This window comes from Callospermophilus lateralis, chromosome 14 (genome assembly GCF_048772815.1).
Source record: "Callospermophilus lateralis isolate mCalLat2 chromosome 14, mCalLat2.hap1, whole genome shotgun sequence".
Lineage (NCBI taxonomy): Eukaryota > Metazoa > Chordata > Mammalia > Rodentia > Sciuridae > Callospermophilus > Callospermophilus lateralis.
The window spans coordinates 55572182-55599687 of record NC_135318.1 but is presented as its reverse complement, the minus strand read 5'-3'; the positions used below and the strand labels follow the sequence as shown (position 1 = coordinate 55599687).

At 32.7% G+C, this 27506-nt stretch overlaps 1 protein-coding gene across 4 annotated transcripts in view; it reads right to left on the bottom strand.

Annotated features, from left to right (window-relative positions):
- Positions 1-3541: 3541 nt before the first annotated feature.
- Positions 3542-27506, bottom strand: part of Aplf (aprataxin and PNKP like factor) — a 105167-nt gene continuing 81202 nt past the window's right edge. For all 4 annotated transcript variants that reach the window (XM_076833059.1, XM_076833060.1, XM_076833058.1 and 1 more), the window contains 2 exons: positions 15852-15898; positions 3542-3947 (listed from right to left, as the gene is read on the bottom strand). In XM_076833059.1, the coding sequence (XP_076689174.1) occupies positions 3757-3947; positions 15852-15898 (238 nt within the window). In that variant the 3' untranslated portion in view covers positions 3542-3756. The remainder of the gene's footprint in view (positions 3948-15851; positions 15899-27506) is intronic.

Here is a 27506-nt window from a genome sequence, read left to right as displayed (position 1 = left end):
CACAGTACATTAAGAAATGAATGTAATGGGAAAAACAAAGATGGGTTAGGGGACTAGAAATGTTGCGGGTAGGGAAAGCTGAAATGTTAAATGGGGTGGCCCAGGTGGCCATTAGATATTTGGACAAATTCTTAAAGGAGATGACTAAATATCCTATTACCCCAAATAAATTGCAAGCATATTGAAAACAGAAACTCTATGTTCTTTGAATTGCCAGTACCTAAGACAGGGTCTAGAACACAAGGGTACAACTGTGGTTGACTATGATAATAATTTTTTGTGTACACAGGATGGCAAATAATAACATCAGTAACAATTATTTCTTTTTTTCCATGTGCTTTATAGAGGTATAGCTTTGTAGGTTAGTTTTGCAGACTGGTAGAAGGCATCAATGAAGGAGTATAAAGAGACTACACACACACCATTATAGACTCCTAGCCAACAAGGGCAACTTATTGGGAATGAGGTGACCTCACAGAGCAGGGATGGATACAGCAGGACAGTGTGCAACTTCGCCCTCCATAGGGAATATCAGTGACACTGAACTTTGTACATATTAATTGCAAGAAAGCCACTATCCCTCTATTCTCAATTTGACATCACCATTCTGGAAGAATCATACTTACAATCCATCTGCTTTAATTACAATGAATCTTTACAACCACTAGGATCCTACAGTTTTAGAAACAAACTGGGTATCAATAAGACTATTCTCAACCTGGGAAAAAGCAGAGTTAATACCCAAGTATTCCTCCTGAATCTTCATGTCTCTAAAAATAATAAATAAAACAAACAAGAAGAGAATATTTTCATTTCTCCAGTTTCCCAAGATACTAGGAAACCCTCCTCTCAAAAGATTAACCAAAAAATATTTGCTTTTAGAATTAAGCATACAGATAAGAAATGTATAAGTCATAATTTCTACTATAATGAAGAAAGCTGGGATATAATTTAAATTCCATGGACACACCATTATAGGGAGAACTAGTTCTTATCTGCAGTTTAAAATAGCAATTAATTAAGGAATGCAGGTTTTGTTAATGTTGATGTTTGAACCACTGACAGCCTAATGTCAGCAATTTTCTTCTCTATTCTAGAAATCATAGATTTTAAACACTGCCTAATTAAAAGTGGCAAATATTCATTACATTGTAATTAATTGTTTTACACACACACACACACACACACACACACGCATATACAAAAATAAAGTGTCCTTAGGATGATTTTTAAAGCTGCATCAAACTATCTTAAAAAGCAACTACCACCCAGTGTGGTGGCACAAGTTTGTAATCCCAGTAGCTTAGGAGGCTGAAGTAGGAGGATTCAAAGTTTGAGGCCAGCCTCAACAATTTAATGAGACCCTGTCTCAAAATTAAAAAAAAAAAAAAAAAAAAAAGAGCTGAGGATGTGACCCAGTAACCCTGGGTTCAATTCCCAGTAACAAACCAAACCAAACTAAACCAACAAAAAAAGCAACTAGCAGGAAATATTATATTACCCTACTATATTAAGAATATCTTTTGACTTTAAATGCTTTTTTATTTTTAAAAGACTGAGGGGGCATGGGGTTATTAATGATGGTAGAATGTGATGATCATTATTATCCGAAGTACAGGTACGTAGACACGAATTGGTGTGAATATACTAAGTATACAACCAGAGACATGAAATATTGTGCTCTATAAGTGTAATAAGAATTGTAATGCATTCCGCTGTCATATATAAATAAAACAAAATGTAAAAAACAAAAACTGATGTTACTCTTTGCATTGTTTTTAAATACTAGGGTTACTGAGATATATAATACTCTATAACATTCACCCGTTGAAAGTGTATATATAATTCATTAGTTTTTAGTATGTTTGTAGAGTTGTGTTATTATCACCTCTATCTAATTTTAGAACATTTTTATCACTCAAAAAGAAACCTTAGGCCCATTAGCAATCTCTCTCTCCTTCCCACTATCCAGGTCCTTAGCACCTGTTACTCTCTCTCTCTGTATGAATTTGCCTATTTTGGACATTTCATATAAATGAGTTTATATAATATGTGGCCTTTTGGGTCTAGTTTCTTACTTAACATAATATTTTTAAGGTTTTTCTATGCTGTAGCATGTATCAGTATGCCATTCCTTCTTAGGGCCAAATAATATTCTATTGCACAGAAATACCACATTTGTTTATCAATTCATCAGATGATGGACATTTTGGTATTGCTTCTTTTTACATATTAAGAATAATGCTCCTATGGACATTGTGTGTAGTTCTTATATGGACATGCTTTCAATCTTTGGGTATATACTGAGGAGTGAAATAAAGAACCCCTTAAGGATTTAGTCAGTGCCAGGATAAGAATAATGTCAAAGATTTTATTCATGTTTGTCAAGCCCCCAAGACTAAAGAGATATTAGCAGAGGAAAAAAAAAGTTCCCAAATAATAATAGAATAATATGTAATAGTCTAGAGAAATATCTTATCCTTGCTGTGGTTTAAGTGAATTTTAATACTGTGCAATTACTTGGAGAGATATTTGAAAATAAATCTGTTTAGCTCTTTTAAGACAAATCTTGAAGTTCCTTTAGAGTAGATAACACTAGTGTTTCATATGGATGCTTTTGGTTTAGTGATTTATGATTTCAATAATATGCCTTCTGCCCTGGGTACACACATCCAACTATTGTTAAAAATTCTACATTATATTTTAAAAATTCTGAGTCACTTAAAATGAAGAGTATTTCTGGGTAAAAAGTAGTTTTAAAATATAAATAGAGATATACTTCATCAAACTGAAGTATAAGAGGTGCCTTGTTTGATATAAGAAGGCAGAAACTTAAACACTGGCAAACAACATGCTACTTTCATCTGAGCTCTGAGCTCAAAAGAACTAATATCATTTAAGAAATTTATGGTTAAAAGAATGTGAAAATGTGGCTGGGGTTGTGGCTCAGTGGTAAAGCACTCACCTAGCATGTGTGAGGCCCTAGGTTAGATCCTCAGCACCACAAAAAAATAAATAAAGATATCAAAAATAAATATTAAAAAAGAATATGAAAATATTCATATTCTTAATGCAAAGGCAGAACCATGAGAGTTAACATAATCAGGTAGGACTTTAGTTTGAAAAATTGTCAAATTCAGACCTGCAGTAAATTACAGCTGTGTGACACAAAATAACATACATTCCCTGCAAAGTGAACATTTTTCTTCTATAGCTTAGATGAATCTATTTCAGTATCCAGTTGGTAATAATTTCACCAAGTTACAAAAGATACAACTACTAAATGAAATCACAAAGCTCACATCTAGAGTACTAGAAAAATAGTAGCCATTATGTGATGGCTTTGCTTGGTTTTGCTTGAAGAATCACTTCAATACAATGAAAGACACATGCTTTCTCAACCATCAAGTAATTTGCCTGGTTATACTTGCATAATAATCTACAAAGACAGTGACTGAAAAAAAAAAAGAAAAAAGAGGAAAGTTTTGTACAACCAAGGCTTTTACTTTTTATTATCAATATACAAAGTACAGGGAAAATATGATTCCTCTTTAACCTCTATCTGCTTTCTACTAGTAAGTGCTTAAGTAAGGCAACAAAATAAATTCCACCTACTATCTTAATGGCTGACATTTCAATATTTTACTTGCAAAAAGTCAATAGCAAAAGTTGTAGCTATCAAAAGAAAGAAAATAATGATCACTCTAGTACCTCCTTCGTTCCTGAAATTGAGCCCTATATTATTGCATAAAAGAGTTATTTTTTTCTTTTCATAAACTTTTTTGCTTCCTTCAAAAGTTCTTCCACATCTTCCTTCTCTTGGTCTTCCTTCCCTGGTTCCCAGTCAGAATCTTCATCTGTTGGCTCATATTCTTCTTCTTCATCATCTATAAAGCTGTCATTCAGGTCAGACTCATTGGGTTGTCCAACATCATCATTATCTTCATCTAAAACAGAGTATTGATATATAACACATCAATTGCCATTCAACCTGGGATTAGAGATAAAATATTTTTCTGCTTCTATTTTATTAATACATAGCTAACGACTACACATTTTAAGAAAGCACATTAAAATGACCATTTTTTATTTATTTTTCTAACTTTTCCTATTTTGAGGTTCCTGGAACTAAAATGGCCCATGAGTCAAAATAATGGTTTCTTAAAAAACCATGATTATGGTCATGCAATCCTACCTTCCCAGTTACTCACTGCCCCTTCCTGGGATCCTCATCCTCCACTGACTTCCCTATTCTCCACTGACCTGGCCAAAGAAACATGAGTGGAAACAGAAGCTTTAGGAGTTCTTCTGTGGTTCTGTCATTGTCATTTTTCCCTCTGCCACATGAATGCCATATCCCTAATCAGGGCTAATCCTTTACTCTGAATTCCAGGATGAGAACACACATGGGACAGAGACATAGCCAACTTGCAGCTGCACAATGAAGGACAAATACACCTATTTATTTTTGTGATACACTGAAATTTGGGAGTGTTTGTTATCAGAGCAAACACAGCAAAATCTGATTTGACACATCAGGGCTATAATGAAATGAAAAGATACAAGTTAGGTATATTGGAAAGTTAATTTTATAGATCTAAAATATTCTTAGAGTTCATGTTTTAATAAAGGCTAGGATTGCTATGGTAACAGCCACTAAAATTTTCAGATTTCTAAATAATATTACAATACTAGAAAATTCTTGTCTCCAGATTCATTTATCCCTTATCCAACTCTTTATATTCTTTCGATAGTGAGCAGCAGAGTTGGTTGAGAGCAGGGTAGTGGCAGACTCTAGGTTAATGTGGAACATCCAAGAAACAACTAGGAAGATTTCATCTGGAAATCTCAGTGTAGAGGACAATCCCTGATGAACAGCAAATATATAGGTTAAAAATACTAAAGTCTGCTGGACAACTCAGAAAAGTCCTGCCATATTTGAATTCTCTTCAGATTGTTCCAATGTGTCTTCACCTTCACTCTGAGATCTTGGATTCCAGACTGCTATAGAAGAAGATCTCCTGTCAGACTCCCCAACTTATATATGGATGAAGAGTTTGTGTTTTCTGTCTCCTTCTCTACCCTGAAAGACTACTGAAAGGAAAGTTAATTTTCTGGGATTACCTAGTGCTTTCAAGGGAAAAGTGACTTCAGGCTTACTTACTTCTCTAAATTCTTGACTTCCCTTTACTTTTTGCCTGATAATTCCTTACTTTTTAAAATAATGTCATGATGCTTTAAATTAAACAGTATTTCAAAAATATTAATGTCTATGCTTTTGTATATGTTTTGGTCTTCCTAAAATATTTGCATGCAATATGGATTTAAAACTTAATTTGATGGGGAAATGAGATTAATTGCAAAACAATAATATATCTATCTTTCAACTCTGATAGCCCATTGAGTTTACATTTTTCTTAATATCACTACTCATTCCAGAGAAGATCTGGGATAGCTTATATCAGTAACAATAATAACATAATAATAAAATGCAAATAAAAGAAATAAAGAACATAAAAAAACAGTATACAAAAAGCCAACCTCAATATTTAACATTGTTATATATCAAGCATCAAATTTCTCTCCAAATTTCTTTGCAGCCAAAGCTAAAAAGGCTATATGATAACTTGTTCTGTTCTTACTAGCATAATATATTATACTATATGACATATCAGTTACGTAAGGAAAATCTTATGGTATATTTGTACATATAAACACTTCCTGGCATAATATATTATACTATATGACATATCAGTTACTTAAGGAAAATCTTATATTTGTATATATAAATACTTCCTGGTAAACATATTGAGAGAATATTTTATGTCTAGCTAATCTCATTCCTTCATTTTTAAAAGAGATAATATACACTGAAGAAATACTTGGGACTCCAAGGTAGTTGGAAGTTGGGGAATAAAGTGAGGAGAAAAGAACACTAATCTATGTTCTTGTCCAATTTCCTCTGAGAAGTACCTATATATATAACTTTTTTTTAAGTAGGATGGAAATCTACTTATCACACAGTAATGTGCTAATGATATCCCAGTAAGCTGTTTCCCTTCAGGTTCTGAAACTACCTTAGAAGATTTAAAAAAAAAATCAATATAAGCCTAAAACAAATTTCAAGTTATCCTTTTATCTTGCTGGCTACTCCTTCTCAGTCTCTTTTGCTGGCTCTTCCTAGAGTGCCCATGTTTCAGGTTGGGACCTCTTCTTTAACCTACTATTTAGATGACTCCATCCAGTCTTAGGTCCTAAGTCCATAAATTTTTCTGACTATATATATGTTATGTTCAACGGGATAATTAACAGACACTTGGTACATAACAGCTGCAGAACCCAATTCTTGAGTCACCACACCCAAATCTGGTCACTGTCTTATCAGTGTTGCATACATGACTCCTCTAACCCTTCTACCTTCCAGCTCAAGTCATCTTGAATATACTCATCACTGAAAACGCAGCTCCAGTATGTTGAGAGAACATGTTGGCTCTACCTTCGAAGTAGATCCACTGTATAGTAACACGCTGTTTCAAATACTGTTATTTTCTTCCTGAATGCAATATCCTCCTAATTGGCTTTCTGGCTTCCATTCTAGTTTATTTTCCACAGGGAAGCCAGAAAACTTTCCAACAGCTTTGTATATCACTCTGAATAAAGTCTGAAGTTCCGACTTGTAGATTTTGGTTTCTAAGACACTACATAACTGGCTAGCTCACTACTGGCTTTTCTAATCTCATTTCATGCCATTCTTCATAGTATACTCTCTTTGTTACATTTTCATCTATTCTTTGCTTTTCCTAGAAGAGTCCAAACATGATCATCACTAGGGCTTTGAAACTTGCTATTCCCATTTCCTGGCAAACTTCACATAATTACCTGCCTTGCTCCCTCTTTCAGGACTTTGCTTAATGTCAAAATATCAGAGTCTGCTTCTTTTATCATCCTGTCTGAAATAGTATCACCACGTTTCTTTGCTATTCATTCTCTTTACACAGATTTATTTTTTTCTTCTTAGCAGTTATCACTGTTGGGAAAACATATAACGGCAGCCACACCCCCAAAACCCCAACATGGCGCCTGAGGGGCTTCTCTTCCTGCCTCTCCCTTTCCCAATATTCAAATCCCGCTGGTGGGAAACCTTAGCCCCAATAAGAATTAACTTCTTGGGTTCCGGAACTGACATCTGGAAGAACTTACCAATAAACGGGTGACCCGTCATTTACCTAAGCCCTGCCACCTCTTCTTAGATCTATATAAGCCCACAGCCTTTTGTAATAAAGTGGAACCTCTCCGGTGATTTGTGTCGTGTGATGTCTTTCATTCGTAATGCGGTGTCTTTCAATCACCATGTAACATCATGCAATTGTTTATATGTACACTGTTCACTTTGTAAAATCCTACAGGGGCAGGCTTTAGTTTCTGTTGAATCCTCAGATTCTATAATGCCACTTAACATGTATTTATTGAAAATGTGAATGGATAAATGAACTATTTGCAAACTGACTACTTAACATTATTAGTTCTACAGAATTCTTCTTACTTTTAATCACTAGCCTGCCTGTCAATGTAATGAATTATGGAAGAGACTGGCTAAATGAGTTCATTTTAAGCCTCAATGAACATTGAAAATCTTCAGCAATTTATTAAGCAGACTCATTTGTTGAAGCAGTGAGGCTTATTAATCAGAAAAATTTCATTTATTTACTCAAAATTTATTTTTATCTATCATTTACACTTGTTTTGTTTTTTTTATGTCTACACATTCATGTTACTTTAAGAGGAACTCCAGAATATTAACAAACCATTACTCATGGAACTCACTGTGGCTGGTAGTCAAATTTCATTTACTGTATTTTAGAAGAAGAATAGGTACTTGGTGCTTCAAATGAAGCACCAGAAAAGGCAAAGTCATAACATAAGGGCAAAGGCTGTTCTGGAATTCAGCAATATGCCCTTTATTAGTGGTATCATACAGACAATACTTAGCATGGTTTTAAATGATGACATGTGATTTCCTATGTGGAGATAATCAATAGATTTTAGTAGTAGACTCAATCAAAAATTTAAGATATTATACAATGCAAATGCCATTCAGATGGGAAGGTTTATTATATTTGTTTCTTTGTTTTGGTAATCTTTGAAGATATTTTCAGAGAAATGTCAGTTTCTGTCCTTAGGAAATACACTGATTCAATGAACTTGTTGATATAAATAATTATATGATTTCCTGAATAAAAGGAATCATTTTAGGAAGCAGCTCAGAAATAATATGACTAGCACCTAACCACGAGTAAAACATCTGCCTTTAACATAAAAATGAATGTTTTTATGCAAAAGGAGTATAGAAAACACTGAAATCAGGGGGGAAAAACCTCTGTGAATACATTTTCTAACTGTGCAAGCTGAAACATAGAGCATGGAATGTAGGCATCTGAATTTAAAGTGATGTAACTAGTAAAGTTTCCATAAAACTTGCTATAGATCAAAGAAAGCTTCTTAGTTAGAGAACAAGACAGCTGAGTCTTGAGGAGTCACATCATAGAAGAATCCTGAACTACCACACCCGTATTACATAGAGATGTAATACAGTATTACACAGTATTACATTGTTGTTCATGAAAAACTTATGTAAGCACAAAAATAAAAACAGGAGACCTGTTTAATTTTTTAAAATCAATAACAATATAACTTTTTGTAGTTTTGTTTTTATAGTCATTATTTCCAGTAGACGTACACAAAATTAAACAGCATAATGTACTTTTGAAAAAATTAACAGCCTACAGCATTTTCTTGTAACACACTTTGTTTATTTGAAATATAATTGTTGAGTATATCAGAAAAATCAGAAGTGAGCTTGTTTCTTCCAAAGCAAGTTGAGCCTGGAAGAAATGTGTTCCTTTTATTTGTTTTTCTTGCTTTTTATCTAGTAGGCTTATAGGTTTCTTTATTGTTATTCTTATTTGATTGCCCATCCTCTTACCCAACAAAAATGTCTTAAAAATGTGATGGTTTGTGGGCTGGGTTTGGGGTGCAGTGGTTGAGCAATTGCCTAGCATGTGTGAGGATTCTCAACACCACATATAAATAAATAAAACAAAGGTCCACTGATAACTAAAAAAATATTTTCTAAAAAATACCATGGCTTGACAAATAACCTAATCAATAAATGGGTGAAAGAACTGAAGAGACACTTCTCAAAAGAAGAAATACAAATGGCCAACAAATATTTGAAAAAAAATATTCAATATCTCTAGCAATCAGGAAAATGCAAATCAAAACTATATTGAGATTTCATCTTACTTCAGTCAGAATAGCAATAATCATTAATACAAATATAATAAATGCTGGTGAGGATGTGAGAGAGAAGGTCCACTCATATATTACTTAGAATGCAAATTAGTATAATCACTCTGGAAAGCAGTATGGAGAGTCCTTAAAAAAAATTTAAAAAACTAGGAATGGAAACTACCATATGATCCTGCTATCCCACTTCTTACTATTTATCCAAAAGAACTGATATCTGCATACTATAGGAGTATAGCCACATCAGTATTTATAGAAGCATTTATAGTAGCACAATTCTCAACAGCCAAGTTATGGAACCAACCCAGAAGCCCATAGACAGACAAACAGATTGTGTGTGTGTAAAATATATATATATATATTTTACATACACACACACATATACACAATGAAGTTTTACTCAGTCATAAAGAAGAATGAATTGTGGCATTTGCTAATGAATGAATGGATCTGGAGAACATCATGTTAAGTGAAATAAGCCAGACTCAGAAAGTCAAGGTCAAATGATTTCTCTCATATGCAGAAGTTAGACTGAAGTAGGGGCAATAAGGGGGATACAAAATCCTATAGAATAGAAGAAGAAAGATCAGTAAAGTAAAGGGATTGGGGGTGGAGAGGAGAGACAGGAAAATGGAGGAACTGTGGAATGAAACTGATCAAACTTAGACAACTCCACCTACTGGAAGAGAAGCAGGAAAGAAACAGAATTCTAAGAGTATTTTTTCCCCCTTCTTATCCCTTTTCTTTCTCCTCTACCCTTCTATCCCCTGGTCCTCACAACCACAACTTATGCGAATCCAAGAACTTTATTTACATGAATTAGAACTCTGAGAACTGAGTCACCAGAATAATATAATATAGAGGAATTGCATAAGCCCCCCCTTTTCTCTCTTTTTTTTCTTTCTTTCCTTTTTTTTTCCCTTCTTCTCTTAACCTCCAAATTTTACTATTTTTACATCTTGTAATTTTCTAAATACATATTTGTGTTTGTTTTTATGTACTCTGCGGTTCTCCCATGTACTTGTCTATCCTAAATTACCTCCTGTCTATTCTCCTGCTACTAACCCTCTTCATTAGAGTTCTCTTCCAAATTTCCTAAGTTATATTAATCCTATACCCTCACATCTTTCCCCCTTAGCATATTGTCCTATACCTGACCCCCAGTTCACTGTCCGCCATCAGAAACTGTACACATTTTATGAAACTACTGATTATATTTTAAATAATAATTGAATCCAACATTTCTGGACATTGAGACTAACTATAAATGTCTTAATAACAATAATTTGTTCATAGGTGATGTATTGTTGATATTGGGATCTATTAACATTGTCTTTCCCCACAAAGGAGGGATCTTGGAACCATACAAGAGCACTACAAATTTATAGGGTAAAAACAATAACACACCAGTCCCACAGAGCTGGAAAGAAAGAAATGCGAGCAACATGAAAAGACCAAGGGAAGAAAGTACCACAAACAATTCAAGACAACACATTAGAAGAATTGACAGCTACAGCAGAAAAAATGACAGTGAAAAATTTCAGGATATACATGATTAAAATGTTTTGGGATCTCAAAGAAGACATTAGAGTACAAATACAGGCAATGAAAGATCACTTTGAAAAAAATAGCATGGCTTGAAAGAAAGAGGATTAGACTTGAGGATAGACATGCAAATATCAGTGTCATATAAAAGACAATGACAGGGCAGGGGTTGTGACTCAGTGGTGGAGCACTTGCCTAGCATGTGTAAAGCATGGGATTCAATCCTCAGCACCACATAAAAATAAATAAAATAATGGTATTGTGTCCATCTATAACTAAATTTTTTTAAAGGCAATGACAATGAACAAGTCACTTAACCTAATGGAATTTACCTTTTAAATCTATGAAGAAAATTATTAAATGATCTCAAAGACCATTTCTGATTCCAAAATTGTAATTTTAAGGCCAAAGTAGGAAAATTCACTTTCTCTATAATCTTCTATTTATATTCACAAATCAGTGAATATAAAATGTGAAGATGGACTGGCAGCTTGGCTATTTGAATGCAAAACAAAAGAAATAACTTTCTGTTGGTTTTTTAAAACTTGACTACCTGATGACAAACAAACAAATATAGAAAAAGTTCTTTTAAAGAAAAAAGTCTTTAAAAAGTAATAAACAGCATGATATTAACTATGTTTTCATATTAATATATGATAATTTCTGATTTTTCTACTTCTGCACAGGAATTTGTAATATAACAATTTGAATTTTGTTTTCAATATTTCCTTTACTATTTAAATTTCACTGTCAATTCTCATTTCAAGAACTAAGTCTGTAGTGTTAGCAAAGAGCAGGCCATGTTAGCTCCATGATGAAAGAAATGCTGGAGTGAACATTTTTACTTTGCTGATTTTTCCAAATAACTTTCTAATATTAGAATAAAAGATGGCAACTGCTTCATGGCAGATTAACAACTTGATCCTTTTTTTTTTTTAACAACTTGATTCTTAAAGCTTTATTTTCCTTTTCTTTCTTATAAATCTTAGGATCGATTTTCTTTAGGTACAGAAATAATTTGACCCAATATCCCTAAAGATGAAAATTCACTATGTACTATAATAATATTTTTAATAATGTTTCTGTTTATTATGAAAACATTTTTTTTGGAGGGGTGGAATTGAATACAGCACCTTGTACATTCTAGGCAAATGCTCTAGCACTGAACTACAGGTCCAGACCAAGACTTTTTTTTAATGCATCAATCTAGCTACTAGTAGGTATTCTTATTTTGGGAAATCATTTTCTATACTTCTGATATACTTTATTATACATAAAGTTTATTTCTTCTTTAAATACCATTGCATCAGACCTTCTGATTTTCTTTAAGCTTTCCCCAAACTAAGAGTCAGTTTATAAAATCTCTTTAAATTCCACTAACTTTCCTTAATATTTTTCTTTTGTAGATCGTCAGGTTTCAATTTCTCAGGAAGAAAAAGAATGTATATATAAACACATATGTATACCATTGCAGAACTATAGAAATATTAAAGTAGTTATCCTAGAATATTCTACATTTTCATCCATGAATGGTAACAACTGCTTAGAATAATGTATCCCCCAAAATAACAAAGGCCAGGAAAATGACTGCAAAGATCAGGTGATAAGACACTGATGATAATTTATTTTAAATACTGTCAACAGGTAAGGTAGCTGGGAATGTATTAAATAAAAGTTTCCTGGCACTGTTTACTCTTGCATTCAGTGTCTTATGCCAAAAGCACTCTGAAAATGTGTTGAAAGTTGGTAAAATATTAAGCCAATTAGATATACAAGAAACAACAGATGACAACAAACTTATAAAATTATAACATTGAACTAAATAAACTGTTACTGGAATAGAAAAACTTTATAGATTGAAGTGTTTTAGGAGTGTTACAAATCAGAGATTAAATAGTAAAAGTTTAATATGATAATCTTATGTGGGTACCATGTAAGTCTTATTATCTTGTTATATAGTTATGATGCACCTACATCAAATTCAACATGTGTAATTTGAAAACAAAACAAAAACCTACCCAGTTTTTCTTCCTAATCTCTATTATGTGTAAATGTCATCTCCAGTCTCCTGATAGTATTATAATTATATGATTATAATCTAGAGTCATCTCTATTTCCTTTACCTCATCCCAGACCAATACCATGGTTCATCCATTGGCAAATCCTATTGATTCTTCCTTCAATACCTCTCTCATATCCAATTCCATCTTTCCACTCTCATGATGGCCACCCTCTTTCTGGTCCCTTACTTGAAGACTTCATTAATCTCCAGAAGATTTCCTGAATATAATTCAGACTGCTGTTCATTACCAGCTTGATTTTCACAAAATACTGGCTCACCATTATTTGCCAAAGTGACCACATCTTTGGCTTTAAAGAGCCTCTATAATCTGGTCATGATATACCCTTTTGTATCAGCCATAGTGATTACTGGGAGTCTTCATCAATTAAAACTACCTGTTGCTTCTGAACACATTTCTTTTTATTGTCCTTGACTGTTATTCACTTTCTCTGGGTTGTACTACACCCACTCACCACAAAGTCAAGAAACAAAGATAACTGAAATCCTACCATTTTGAAAATCAACTTCAAGTCTACCTTGATAAGCCCCATCATAGAGTGTTCCTTTCATTTCCTCCAAGATTTCAGAGTACCTCACAACAAACACTGAGAGCCAGAGCTACTTCTCATAGTTATAAACTAGTTCTCATATCTCTGTGACCTTGCACAAATAGAAAACAGATAACAAATAATAAGATAGTATAAGAGTAAATGAATTAACATATATATGAGATTCAGATCTTGGGTAATTTTAAAACTATGGATTTGGGAGATGAAAAAAAATCACCCCCAAATTTAATTAATATTTGAAATACTCCAGATTCTCAATTTATAAGTTTAAAAGGGGAAGAGATGTTCTGAATGTATTGGTGCATAGTGACTCCTGAAAGTACATTAATCAGTCCTCCCTTAACTATGAGGGATATATTCCAAACTTCCCACTAGATGCCCCAAACAGTATTATGATATATACTTATATGTATGGATATATAGATGTATGTGTATATAATATACATACACACATGTGGGAGGCCATCCTTGCATGTAATTTGAGTTACCTCCCTGGCTGGACGAGAGGCATATCCTTGTGTCCAGAGCTTTTCTCAGGTCCGAGGGCTTGTCTGTGTGGAGGCGTGTCTGGCCACTACCCTGAAGACCCAATCATCGCACCTGACTTTGGGACACTGCCCCCCTTAATCTTCTTTGGATGGGATTTTCCCCAGAATTTTTTGTTCCCCAATAAAGGTCCACTCCCTGGTGTATTCTCTCTCTCTCTCACTAGCCTCTTCAGTAAACCTCGCTACTCTAATAGGTAGCTGGAGACTGGAGGTAGGAGAGGCCATCCTGGAGATGGTTTAAAGGTAATAGAGCCTGTCTCTTTAATTCAAAACTCCCTTCGGATTTCTCATGTAGGTGAACCTTCATTTATGAAGCCTGTGCTGGCTGCAGGCTAAACACACATACTATATATAGATACATAGATGTGTATATATACATATATACCTATATATACATATATAAACCATATATATCTATACATCCATATATAACTAAAAATAAATAATAATAAAATGTAATTATAATAATATAATGTTATTTAAGACTTATGAATTATTTATTTCTATATTTTCCATTAAATCTTTCAGCATAAGTTTACTACAAGTAACCAAAATAGTAGAAAGCATAACAAATTTGGATACTTTATGCTATATGATGCATACGATAACTTAAGTAAATACATCCTATTTCTATAAACATACAAATGTCAGGAGACGATGCCATGACTTGTTAATATACCTCTAATAAAATGTTATTACATTCTTACTTGAAAAGAGCTACTTTGTTTACCATAAGTACATCATTATATACAGCTTAATAAAGAAAGCATAACATATAACCCCTAGTTTCTGTTAGCTGAGATAAAGGGAGTATAATTATATCTGAAGTACTGAAGTGTTACAATTAGAAATACTAAATGGAATTCTTTTACTGTGAAATTACTTTCCTTACTTTGCTACAAGTTAGTTTTGTATATGCTTGTACAAGTGCAGGCAAGCCTAGCATCCATAATATATACTTTATTTTTTCCTTTGTGGGCAGAAATATTGTTTGATGAACTAGTCTATAAATAATATAAAGAAAGCAGAATTTTTTAAAGGGAAAAATAGTAGAGTTGAGAAATAGGACAAACAGAAGGTAAAAAATGTAAACTAAACAGATGGATATTTGATGTCTGTGCCCTCTCCTTCGTTCCTCCCCAAAGCTTCAATTTCTCTTGGGGATCCCTGGGTTCTGAAGAAGGTGACTCTACCCTGGTTTAAACTAAGCAGAGGCCATAGTGCTTGGTTCAAGGGTAAGAATATGACTGAATCCAGTAAAAAGAGTGCATTTCACTTTTCCCCCTATGAGAGTTAGGATCATTCATTCTCATTCTCCTCAAATGTTAACACAGGTGCTTACTGGACCAGCTGAATAGAGTGTATTACAGACCTTGAGGTGGGACAGAATGCTTTAGGATGATAATACTCTTCTAGACAGACGAGGGAAGGAAACTGGGTCCTTAGGGATATTATGGACATTATAATGAGCCAAAGCAAAAAATCTTGTCTAAATCCAGTTTTACCTTAGCACTTTTTATTTATAGGAGTCAATGAGTTTTCATTATCTCTTAGGTCAGCTTGAAATTTTGTTTTCAGGTACTTAGTAAACAAAAGAATCCTAACAGATACAAGGAAAATTATATGTTGTTAGACAATGATTGGGGAAAACATTTGCTCTTTAAAAGGTTCACAACTTTTTATATATATGTTAAAATCAGCAATTCAACACATTCACAAAAGCAAAGATAAATTTTTATAATACCTAAAAACTGCATCTAGATTTAAGAGGAGAATCATCCAATGATTTCATTTTGAGTTCCCTGAAGTAAAATTACTTACCTGTAAGAGTACTATGTCTATATTCTATCTTGTGCTGGGGATTCTTCCTGAAAAAAAAAGAAAAAATAAGATCTAGTTTTACTAAAAACTAATAAAACTATTTAAACTAGAATACTAAGTAACTTACAGAAAAAATTAGGCCAAAAGCCTTCTTATTGAAAAACATTCTTTTTAATTACAGTATTTACTAAGTACCTATTCCATGCCAGGCACATTTCTAAATGCAAAGACAAGAGTTATGCAAAGATATGCATAGGTATACAAAGATGAAGTTCATATTTCAGGAACTTATACTCTAGAAAGACAGGATGAGTCAAAACATAGTATGTCATGTTTATAAGACATAACATATTGTATTTCTGAAATGTCATTACCACACACACAACAATATAATGTAAAATAGTAAAATATATGACACAAATATCTGAATGTATTTAGATAAATACACATGCACATATTGTCTAGAAAGACACTAGTAAGGCTCTCCTTGAGTCCTAAGGAAAAAACCATTTAACTAATGACTCTTGAAAGAATGCCAATTGTTTGTTATAAGGAAAAAAAAAGAAAGTCAATTTTGTTGATAAATTCATATTACATATTCTAAAGCCAAACATAAACTACTAATGGAACATCATTTTAAAATTATATGTATCTATGACCCATTTCTTCTATTATTAGTTAAACAAATATTTGGCACCCTGTGTGTATAAGATATTTTCCAGATAATGTAAAACTTTGCCAGCAAAAATCCAAAGCAGATGTTAATCATAATACATTTGATGGGTGGTACTCCTTCCTGAGGTGACAAAAAGGAGGATCATGTATACTAGCAATAGATACATGATATAAAACTTTCTAATATATCTGTAACAGAAATAATTATTTTTACATGATGAATTTTCATTTGCTTATTAATTCTTTAAGTACTGGATGAAATTTTCCTTGTATTCTGGATTTAAGCTGTCACTGAAGTTAAGATATATAGCAAGTTATACATTCTTATCCTTGAGGAGACAGAGTCTGGGACCCAGGGGCAAAACAGACATTTGATAAGCATTTTTTTAATTGAAAAATGAGAAGATGGGAAGTACCTCTTATGATATCTTTTAGGAAACAAGTAATAAGTTCAGCCTTAGGCCTTCTTTCTCAGACTAAATAATCCTTGTTCTTCATTAAAGTTTTTTCCATTAGAAAATAAAGCAATTTTTAAAAAGCTAAAGAACTTAGGTTACGTAAGGATTTAAACTTTTCCGTAAGTCCTCCCACTCAACTTCATATTTCCATATATAGTTCAATGGATAAAAATGGCCAGGTAGTAGATGTACAATGAATGTGAGCCCAATGAGATAAAGTTCTTGCCTAGAGGCTATACTTTCCAACTTTAGTAATGACCATAAGAAGATAGAGGTCCAGGCAAATTATGAACTGGATTAAAAAAACTTGTGTTATAATCAGGTGAATAGAGGACACAGAGACTAACCCACATAATTATAGCTATCTTATATTAGACAAAGGCATCATACATTGGAGAAAAGATAGCCTCTTCAACAAGTGGTGCTGGGAAAACTGGAAATCCATATGCAACAAAATGAAATTAAACCCCTAACTCTCACTATGCAGAGAACTCAACTCAAAGTAGATCAAGGATTTAGGAATTAAAACAGAGACCCTGTGGTCCAATAGAAGAAAAAGTAGATCCAAATCTCTATCATGTCGGATTAGGCCCCAACTTCCTTAATAAGACTCCTGTGGCACAAGAATTAAAATCAAGAATAAAAAAATGGGATGGACTCAATCTAAAAAGCTTCTTCTCAACAAAAGAAACAATCTGTGAGGTGAATAGAGCACCTATATCTTGGGAGCAAATCTTTACCCCTCACACATCAGATTGAGCACTAATCGCTAGGGTATATAAAGAACTCAAAAAGCTAAACACAAAAACAAAACAAAAACCCAAATAACCCAATCAATAAATGGGCCAAGGACCATATACAAGGATATACAATCAATCAACGAATATATGCAAAAAGTGTTCACCATCACTAGCAATTAGAGAAATGCAAATCAAAACCACTCTAAGATTTCATCTCACTCCAGTCAGAATGGCAGTTATTATGAAGACAAACAACAATAAGTGTTAGCAAGGATGTGGGGAAAAAAGTACATTCATACACTGCTGGTGGGTCTGAAAATTGGTACAGCCAATATGGAAAGCAGTATGGAGATTTCTTGGAAAATTGGGAATTAAACCACCATTTGACCCAGCTATCCCATTCCTTGGCTTATATCCAAAGGACTTAAAAACAGCATACTACAGGGACACAGCCATATCAATGTTTATAGCAGTATAATTCACAACAGCTAAACTGTGGAACCAACCAAAATGTCCTTCAATAGATGAATGGATAAAAAAAGTGTGGCATATATATATATATATATATATATATATATATATATACATACACACAGCAATAAAAGAGAATAAAATCATGGCATTTGCAGGTAAATGGATGGAGTTAAAGAAGATAATGCTAAGTGAAGTTAGCCAATCCCAAAAAACCAAATGCTGAATGTTTTCTTTGATATAAGGAGGCTGATTCATAATGAGATAAGGGAGAGAGGGAGCATGGGAAAAATAGACGAACTCTAGATAGGGCAGAGGGGTGGGAGGGTAAGGAAGGGGTCATGGAGTTATAAATGATGATGGAATGTGATGATCATTATTATCCAAAGTATAGGTATGAAGGCACAAATTGTGAATATACTTTGTATGAATATACTTTGTATACAACCAGAGATATGAAAAATTGTGCTCTATATGTGTAATAAGAATTGTAATGAATTCTGCTGTCATATATAAAAATAAGTAAGCAAATAAATAAATGAACGAATGAATAAATAAATAAAAATAAATAAATAAATTAATTAATTAATTAATTCTAGTCAGTCTGAGAACCATCCACTTTATTGTTGTGTCTTATTTCCAGCAGTGCCTAGTACTTACATTTGCTTCAAATATGACATTTGCTTCAAATCCTCATCATAACTTTTTAGATAATAGGAAGTAACTATAAAAACATAACTTTAAAGGAACTGATAAAACCCCAAAAAACAGAGTTATTGCTTAAAAGCTATAGTAACATGGAACCTGTGTTCTATAAATACTACTACTTTCAAGAGTTGCAAATGAAAGATGAAAATCTTCACAATACTCTCTAATAGAACTTTCTGTGATGAGGGGCAGTTTCTCTGTCTATGCTATCTGCACACTGAGTACATGCAGCTGTTGAGCACTTGAAATGTGGGTAATAGAGCCAAAAAACTGAATTTTAAATTTTATTCTTATTAATGTACAATTAAATATAATAGCCACATGTGCTTATCACACTGAACAATACATATTTAATTTTAAAAAATGAGCTCTTCCCTGCCAAGATAAATTTAAAATTAACCAAAAAAACTCACAAAACATTATCTTCTTTTCAGAGTGACCCTCAAAAAAAAAAAAAAAGTAAAAATTCTATAGAAATGCTGTTATTCAAAGAGGGAGGGTAATGACTAAAAGAGGGTAGAGATCAAAATCAGAAAGATCAAATTAGAATTCTGGGTCAACCACCACCTTACAGGCTAAGCTGCAGTTTCCCCATTTGTAAAACAGAAGATAACAATAGAACTTGCACCCATACAAAGCTGTTGTGAGATTCCATAACATAGTAAGTTTACAGTCTAAGAGTTTAGAAGGTGGTAAATAATTGATCTTAGCTATCAACTCATTCCTTATTAGTTTCAAGAAATATTCAGAGTAATTATTATAAGCCAGGCCTTGTTAGGTGACAGTGACTTTCCTTACTGATAGTATCTTTTCTTGTTAAAATAACTTTTCCTACAATGTGAACATTAAACAATGCAAGACTACAACTGTAATTAATTAGGGTCATAACTCAACAGTTTTGAGAAATGGAAAAAAAGATTTTATGTAAGATTGTGAGGTTGGGATAATTAACCTAAATCTGACCTTTGATGAAAAGAAATTCAAACTTGAGAAAAATGAACTGGACAACTTAGATGTCTCTGGACAACTTAGATGTGAAAAGAGCTGCAAATAAACAAAGCTGTGTGATGATTTGTAGGAAGATCTTTCCTTTCTGTACATGCTGGTGCAAGTCACTGACTTATTAAATTCAGTGTTTTTTTAAGTACAGTTAATACTGGGCATCAGGGAAGGAAGAACAAAAAAGCGAAGATATTAATACCAAAAGTATTCATCTTTAATTTAGAAAAAAGATAATTGGGATCTGGGGTTGTAGCTCAGTGGTAGAGCACTTGCCTCACATGCCTGAGGCATTGGGTTTGATCCTCAGCACCACATAAAAATAAATAAATAAAATAAAGATATTATAGACACTCTCAAATGACTAAACCTCTGGCTCTTACAAGTGAAGAACTGGAACCAAAAAATTTAACATTGAGACTCAAGTACAGATTATTCACTGAATGAGGGTTAAAAGATTGCTGAAATATGTTGTAAAACTAGAATGTTTAAAAGTCACATTAACTTTTTAAAAAGGGAAAGCAAAGATATGGTATCAGAAAACAGGGGAGGGTACAATTTAGAGTTTCAGCAGATGGCTCTCCATTTTCTATTCTCTTGGAACACACTCACAGTTGCACTCACAAATTCTATCTAAATACTCTAACCTTACATATTACCTAAAAGAAGTCCAGCCATTTAGGAAAAAAAATGAATGAAGAAAACAGTTTTTACAGTTGCATATTCCAAAATGGAAGAACAGAAAATCTATTATGAAATTTTATAATATATACTTTATATACATACCTTATATGCATGTGATATATGTGTATTATTTTGATAACCTGTCAAATGAGTTGCTGATTTTTCTTACATTTTAATACCTTTCATAGTTCCCATAATACTATCTTTTACAAGGTATTTTCAACTATGCTTTTCATAGATTCATCTACATACTAAAATATAATCAACTTTTTGCCTTCAAAAACATTTTGATTAACTTTCATAAGAATTTTCAAAATGATGTAATATTTGTTTTTCTATTTTCTAAATTATTTTTTTGTCAAAATTTTATATATGATGTTTTGAAACATATATACATTATGGAAGGGCTAAATTGAACTAATTAACAAATGTTCTACCTAACATTCTTCACATTTTGTGTGGTAGACCAGGTAAAATTGACTCTCTGAGATTTCCAAATATACAGTACATTGTTATTAACTATACTCACAATATTATGCAATAGATGTCTTGAATTTACCCTGTTTTACATTTGCTTCAAATGGATGAAACTTTGTACCTTTTGGTTAGTATCTCCCCAACCCAACTCCCTTTTGCACCTGGTAACCACCATTCTACTGTCTATTCCTCAGAGTTAAGACTTTTTAGATTCCATATGTTACTGAGATCCTGGAAGTATTTTTCTTTCTCATCCTGACTTATTTCACTTAGCATTCTGTCCTCCAGATTCATCTGTACTGACAGATTTCTTTCTTTTTTAAGGCTAACTAGTATACCATTGCATACATGTAACATTATCCACTCATCTATGATAGACATTCTAACAGATACCCTATCTTGGCTATTGTGAATAATGCTGCAATGAACACAGGAGTGAACATTACCTCTTTAATGATTTCATATATATACTATATACTCTGTAGGAGGATTGCCGGATCATATGGAAACTCTATTTTCAATTTTTTAGGAACTTCCATATTGTTTTCCATAATGACTATACTAATTTACATTCCCACTAACAACAGGAAAGAGTTTCTTCTTCTCCACATCCTTGCCCAACCTCACTTATTTTTACATATTTTTTAAAAATATATATTTTAGTTGTATATGGACACAATATCTTTCTATTTTTTATGTGGTGCTGAGGATCAAACCCTATTTTTACATATTTTAATAGCTATTGTAACAAGTGTGAGGTAATATCTCATTGTAGTTTTAATTTGCATTTTCTTGATTATTAATGATGTTGAACATTTTTCATACACTTGTTAGCCGCTTCTCTGTCTTCCTTTGAGATTTTTATCTATTCAGGTTCTTTGCCTGGAATATTTTAAAATTTTTAACTTATGCTATCAGTTTTCTTTTTATTGAGTAACTTACATAATTTGAATAGTAACCCCTTATGTATGATTTGTAAACATTCTCTCCCTTTTTCTAGGTTAGCTCTTCATTTTGTTGGTTATTTCTTTTGCTGTTCTTAAACTTTTTAGTTTGATGTAATTCATCCATTCATCCACTTTTGCTTTCATTGACTGTGCTTTGAAGATAATAACCAATATACATTGGTCAGACCAATATCTTTAGAGTTTTTTACTTTATCCTCTAGTAGTTTTATACTTTTGAGTCTTATATTTTTGTATTTTGTTGTTGTTGTTCCAATTAGTTATACATGATAGCAGAATGCATTTCAACTCATTGTACACAAATGAAACACAACTTCTCTTACATTTTGGTCTTTAATCCACTTTTAGTTAAGTTTTTTGTTCATGGTGTGAGATGAGGGCCTAATTTAACACTGCTGCATGTGGATATCCAATTTTCCCGCCACCATTTATTGTGTTCTTGATGTTTTTCTTAAATGTCAGCTGGCAGTAAAGTATGGATTTACTTCTGAACTTTCTGTTCTGTGCCACTGGTCTATTTTTATGCCAGTATCATGCTGTTTTTATGTTTTTACTAGTGCACTATAGTTATAAATAATAGGTTTTATTTTGACATATTCATAAATGCAAAAAACATAATTTGCTCCATTGCAATCCCCAGTGCTTTCCCTTTCCTTTCCCTCTTCTCTCCCCTCTCTTTATTCTACTCTAATGATCTTCCTTTTATTTATTATTTTTCAAAATTATAGTTATACACAAAAGTGAAATTAATTGTGATATATTCATATATCCACATAGCATAATGTGGTCAATTTCATCCTGTAGTTCTTTCCCTTCCCATTCCTCCCGCAATTCCCTCCCTTTACTTCACTGTTCTCCATTCTATTTTAGTAAGATCCCTCCCTTTAAAAAATTCCTATTTTTCTCTAGCTTTCACAAACAAGAAAACATTTGACCTTTAACTATGGAAGTTTGGTTTATTTCTCTTGGTAGAGTATTTTCCAATTTACCAGCAAATGATATAATTTCAGCCTTCTTCTTCTTCTTTTTTTACACATGACAGTACAATGACCTTGACATATCATACATTTGAATCAGATGGGATATAATTTCTCATTTTTCTGAGTATAGAGGTTGCAGAATCATATTGGTCATGCAGTCACATATATACACACAGTAATAATAATGTCTATTTCATTCTACTACATCTTCTTAAGGAAGTCCGTTCTTGTGTCAATTTGTTGGTGTGATGACCCTGGTTTCTCTTAGCAGTTGCAGTGCCTCTGATCTAATTCCTAGGTCTCTGATCTACTTTTGAGTCGATTTTTGTGCAGGGTGAGAGAGAAAAGCCAGTTTCATTCTTCTACATGTGGTTATATAGTTTTCCCAGCACTATCTATTCAAAAGGCTGTCTTTTCTCCAAAGTATATTTTTGACACTTTGTCTAGGATCAGATGGCTGTATCTATGTGGATTTGTCTCTGTGTCTTCTGTTTCCTTCCACTGGTTTTCATGTCTGTTTTTATGCCAATACCATCCTGTATTTGTTATAAAAGCTCTGTAGTATAATTTGAGACAAGGATCTTTCCTTATTCAAAATGAATTTTAGGACTATTTTTCAAGTTCAGAGAAGAATGTCACTGGTATTTTGATAGGATCATATATGGTCTATAGATAGCTTTTGGTAATATGGCCATTAATTACTATAGCTTTGTAGTATATTTTGAAGTCAGGGAATATGAAACCTCCAGATTTGTTCATTTTGCTCAAGACTGTTTACTGTTTATCTATATGGGGTTTGCTTTGATTCCATATTAACTTTAGAACTGTTTTCTCTGTTTTCTGTGCAGAATGTCTGAATCAGTACATAGCTCTGGGTAACATGGTCATTTTAACAATGTTACTTCTTCTGATTCATGAATACAAAATGCATTTCCATTTGCATTTGTGTTTTCTTCAATTTTCTCATTAATGTTTTATAGTTTTCAGTGTACATTTTTCACCTCCTTGGTTAAATTTGTTCCTAAAGTGGGTTTTTTTTTTTTTTGTAGCTCTTGTAAATGAGATACTACTGTTAGTGTATACAAATGCTACTGATTTTTGTAGGCTGATTTTTATATCCTGCAAATTTACTGAATTTGTTTATTAGTTCTAATGGTTTTTTTTAAATGAAATCTTTAGGATTTTCTATATATAAGATTATGTCATCTGCTACATTTTTCTTATTATATAGAGAAAAAAGACGTGTTTTTCCTACTTCTACTACTTCTAAAGAAAAATGGCTGTTTAAAGCACTTGAAAGAATCTTTTATAATATAAACAGAATAAATTCTTCCCAGTTGGAGTACAAAATAGTTTCTAATAATTTCTGAACTGAAAATGAACCTTTTAAAGTAAATGCTAATACTTATGTTTTTTCAGTTAATTCTACTCCATGGATCACAATGTTTTCAGAAACTAACCCTCTGAATGTCAGTTTTTCTATATATCTTATCCCAGAGAATGCCTATTCTCATTAGATTGAAAACATTGTTGATGTGCTGAAATCGCTTTGCATTCACTCTTATAAAATTAATAGTCAACGTGCTCATTGAATCTTTTTACATAAACCTAAGACAAAAATGTTAGAATTTCCTGCCATAAACAATTCATAAATAAATAAAAAGACTTAAAAATTCATATTACTTTCTCAGAAAACAATGAAAATCTGACAATCATTTTAATTAGAGTCCACTGCAATCAGATTCCTGAGACACAGATTGTTCTGCACTATAAAACATTTACCTGTAGTCAATCAATCACTTGTCAACTAGGAATGCTAAGAGTCTATCACAAATCATTAACAGAAATAGCACTGTGTTTTGAATTTGTTTTCATTGGGGTTTTTAACTTTAGATCATTAGCATCATGACATAGAAGCGGGTCAGGTTTCAGAATCAGAGAAGAGTGAAGCCTGAATTCAAACAATGCCATTTACTGGTTGTATGGCTCACAAGTTTTTTCTTCACTTGAAAAGCCTGGACAACACCAGCTACCTTACTTGGGGTTGTTCCGAGGGTTGTTCCAAGCTGAAGTAATGCATACACATTTGTAAGCTATTAAGCATTTTATACATAGTTGCTATTAATGACATAAAAATCAATTTCACTTTAAGATTTCCAATAGGTGGAAATTCTATGTGTTTGTAAAGGTAATTGGCAATTAATACCAAATGGCTGAATTTTTCCTTCTATGATGTGTATTTCCCCAATCATATTTAATTCATTTATACAGTAATTTCTAATATTTAATTATGCATATTCCATTAAAAAAAATTGGTTGTTTCAAAATAAGACAAAATGTTTTTTTCATATATTTCTGGGTCATGGCTAGTGGTAAATGAAGTTCTTTGTGGATATATAAACTTCAAAATAACTTTTGAGGGCAATGACAAACTCCACCCAGATCTTTTTCTTAACAATAAAAGGAATTAATCAAAATTCATTGATAAAAAACAAGAGATTCTTTCACAAATGTCATTTTCTGTAATCCAGCATGTTCCAAAATAATTTTTATTGATGTTAATTATTATCAATAATCTTTTGAGTTTTAAACATAAAATTATTTTATTTTAAAATATATACTTCCTAAAACATTATTCAGGTTTTCAAAACATAGGTTCATCAACAACAAAAAGTTTAGGTAATAATATACTTAAAACATAAGAACAAAGTGTCGTATAAATTTTTCCATTATGACACTTATAAATCTTCATAACTATAAGAAAAATGGAAAATTTGACCCTTTCTAATATTTCTTGATGATGTCCTATGAACAATGTTTACGTAAGAATAACAGAGACTCTACAACTATCCATTTCATTTATTCTGTCAAAAAATTCATTAAATACCTACTATGTGCCAAGTATTGTTGTAGGTTGCAGAGGCACAGTCAGTAGTGAACAAGCAATCTCTAATTTCATTGGGTTTATGTGCTAGGGCATAAGATAGCTAAATACATATTTATAATTTCAGGAAGTGATTGCTATTAAGAAAAATAAAGCAAAGGGTACAGAGATTAAATGAGCATGGAGATGTGGGATAGGTTTTTAGGTAGAGAAATCAGAGAAGGCTTTTCCAAAGAGGTAAATCAAATGCATATCTGAAGGAAGAACACTCTAGCAAAAAGAAACAGTAAATGTGTTCATATTAGATAAGGCCCTTCAGTGGAAACAAGATAGGGTATTTGGAAAAGCACCCAGAAATTCCTATGGCTCAAGGGAAATGAGTAAGGAGGAAATGAAGTCAGTGAAGAACTTATAAAGAGTTCATTATGTGAAACCATTGGAAGGTTTTGAGTGAAAAAACAATATGATAGCACTTACATGTAAAGAATTACTCTAGTTGCTATGGGGAAAATGAACTACAGAAGGGAAAGAGAAAAAATAAGGATATCAGTTAGGAAGCTACTCAGTCTTTCAGGTAAACAGTTGTTATGTGAGGTGGTAGTGGTTGAGGAAATAAGAAGTGATCAGAGCCCAGTGTATTTTATAGGGCTGTATTGAATGCATAATATGAAATAAAGAGAAAAATCAAGAGTGCCTTTTAGTTGTAGGCCTGAACATCATGTAAATGGTGGATTCATCTACAGAGATGAGAAACACTTTAAAAAAAAGAGTTTCACAATAAAAATTAACAGTCCTATTTCAGATGCAACCAGATGAAAGCATTTAAACACATCAATCTAGAGTCATTAAATTGATGAATTAACTCACCTAGGAAGTAAGAATAGAATGGAAAGGGGAAGAAATCTAAAAACTGAGAAATCCAAAAACTTTCCCCTGGAAAGGGCAAGAAATCTAAAAACTAAGCTCTGTGGTATCTATGAATAAGGAAGTAGAAGAGACAGCAAAGAAGGCTAAATTTGAGAAGCCACGAACATAACTTAGTGACTTCATGAATATAAATATATTGAGAGGACTCCAGAGTATAAGCAATCCAATCTGTGTTTTTCATATTTTAATGAGGAATTGAAACCCATGTATATCAAATGACTTATGCAAAGTTATGCTGGAAAATTAGCATAGCCAATACTAGAACCTAAGTCAGCTGATTAAAAACTCATTCTTTCTCCATCATAGAGCTACCTAAAGTTTAACTACATAATGGTATAACAGAATACTAATTTTTATTTTCATTTACTTTCCAAACATTGATAACTTACAATGATTTTTTTTTTTTTTTTTTTTTGGTATCAGGAATGAACCCAGAGGTGCTTAACCACTGAGCTACATCCCCAGGCCCAGCCCTTTTTCTTTTGAGACAGGGTCTTACTAAGTTGTTTAGGGTCTTGCTAAGTTGCTGAGGCTAGCTTTGAACTTGCGATCCTCTTGCCTCAGTCTTCTAAGTTGCTGAAATTACAGAAATGCACCATCACACCCAGCAATACTATTATTTTTAAATGAATGTAAAGAATGGTTTTACATCATGTTCTAGAATAGTGACTAGCACACCTTTATGCT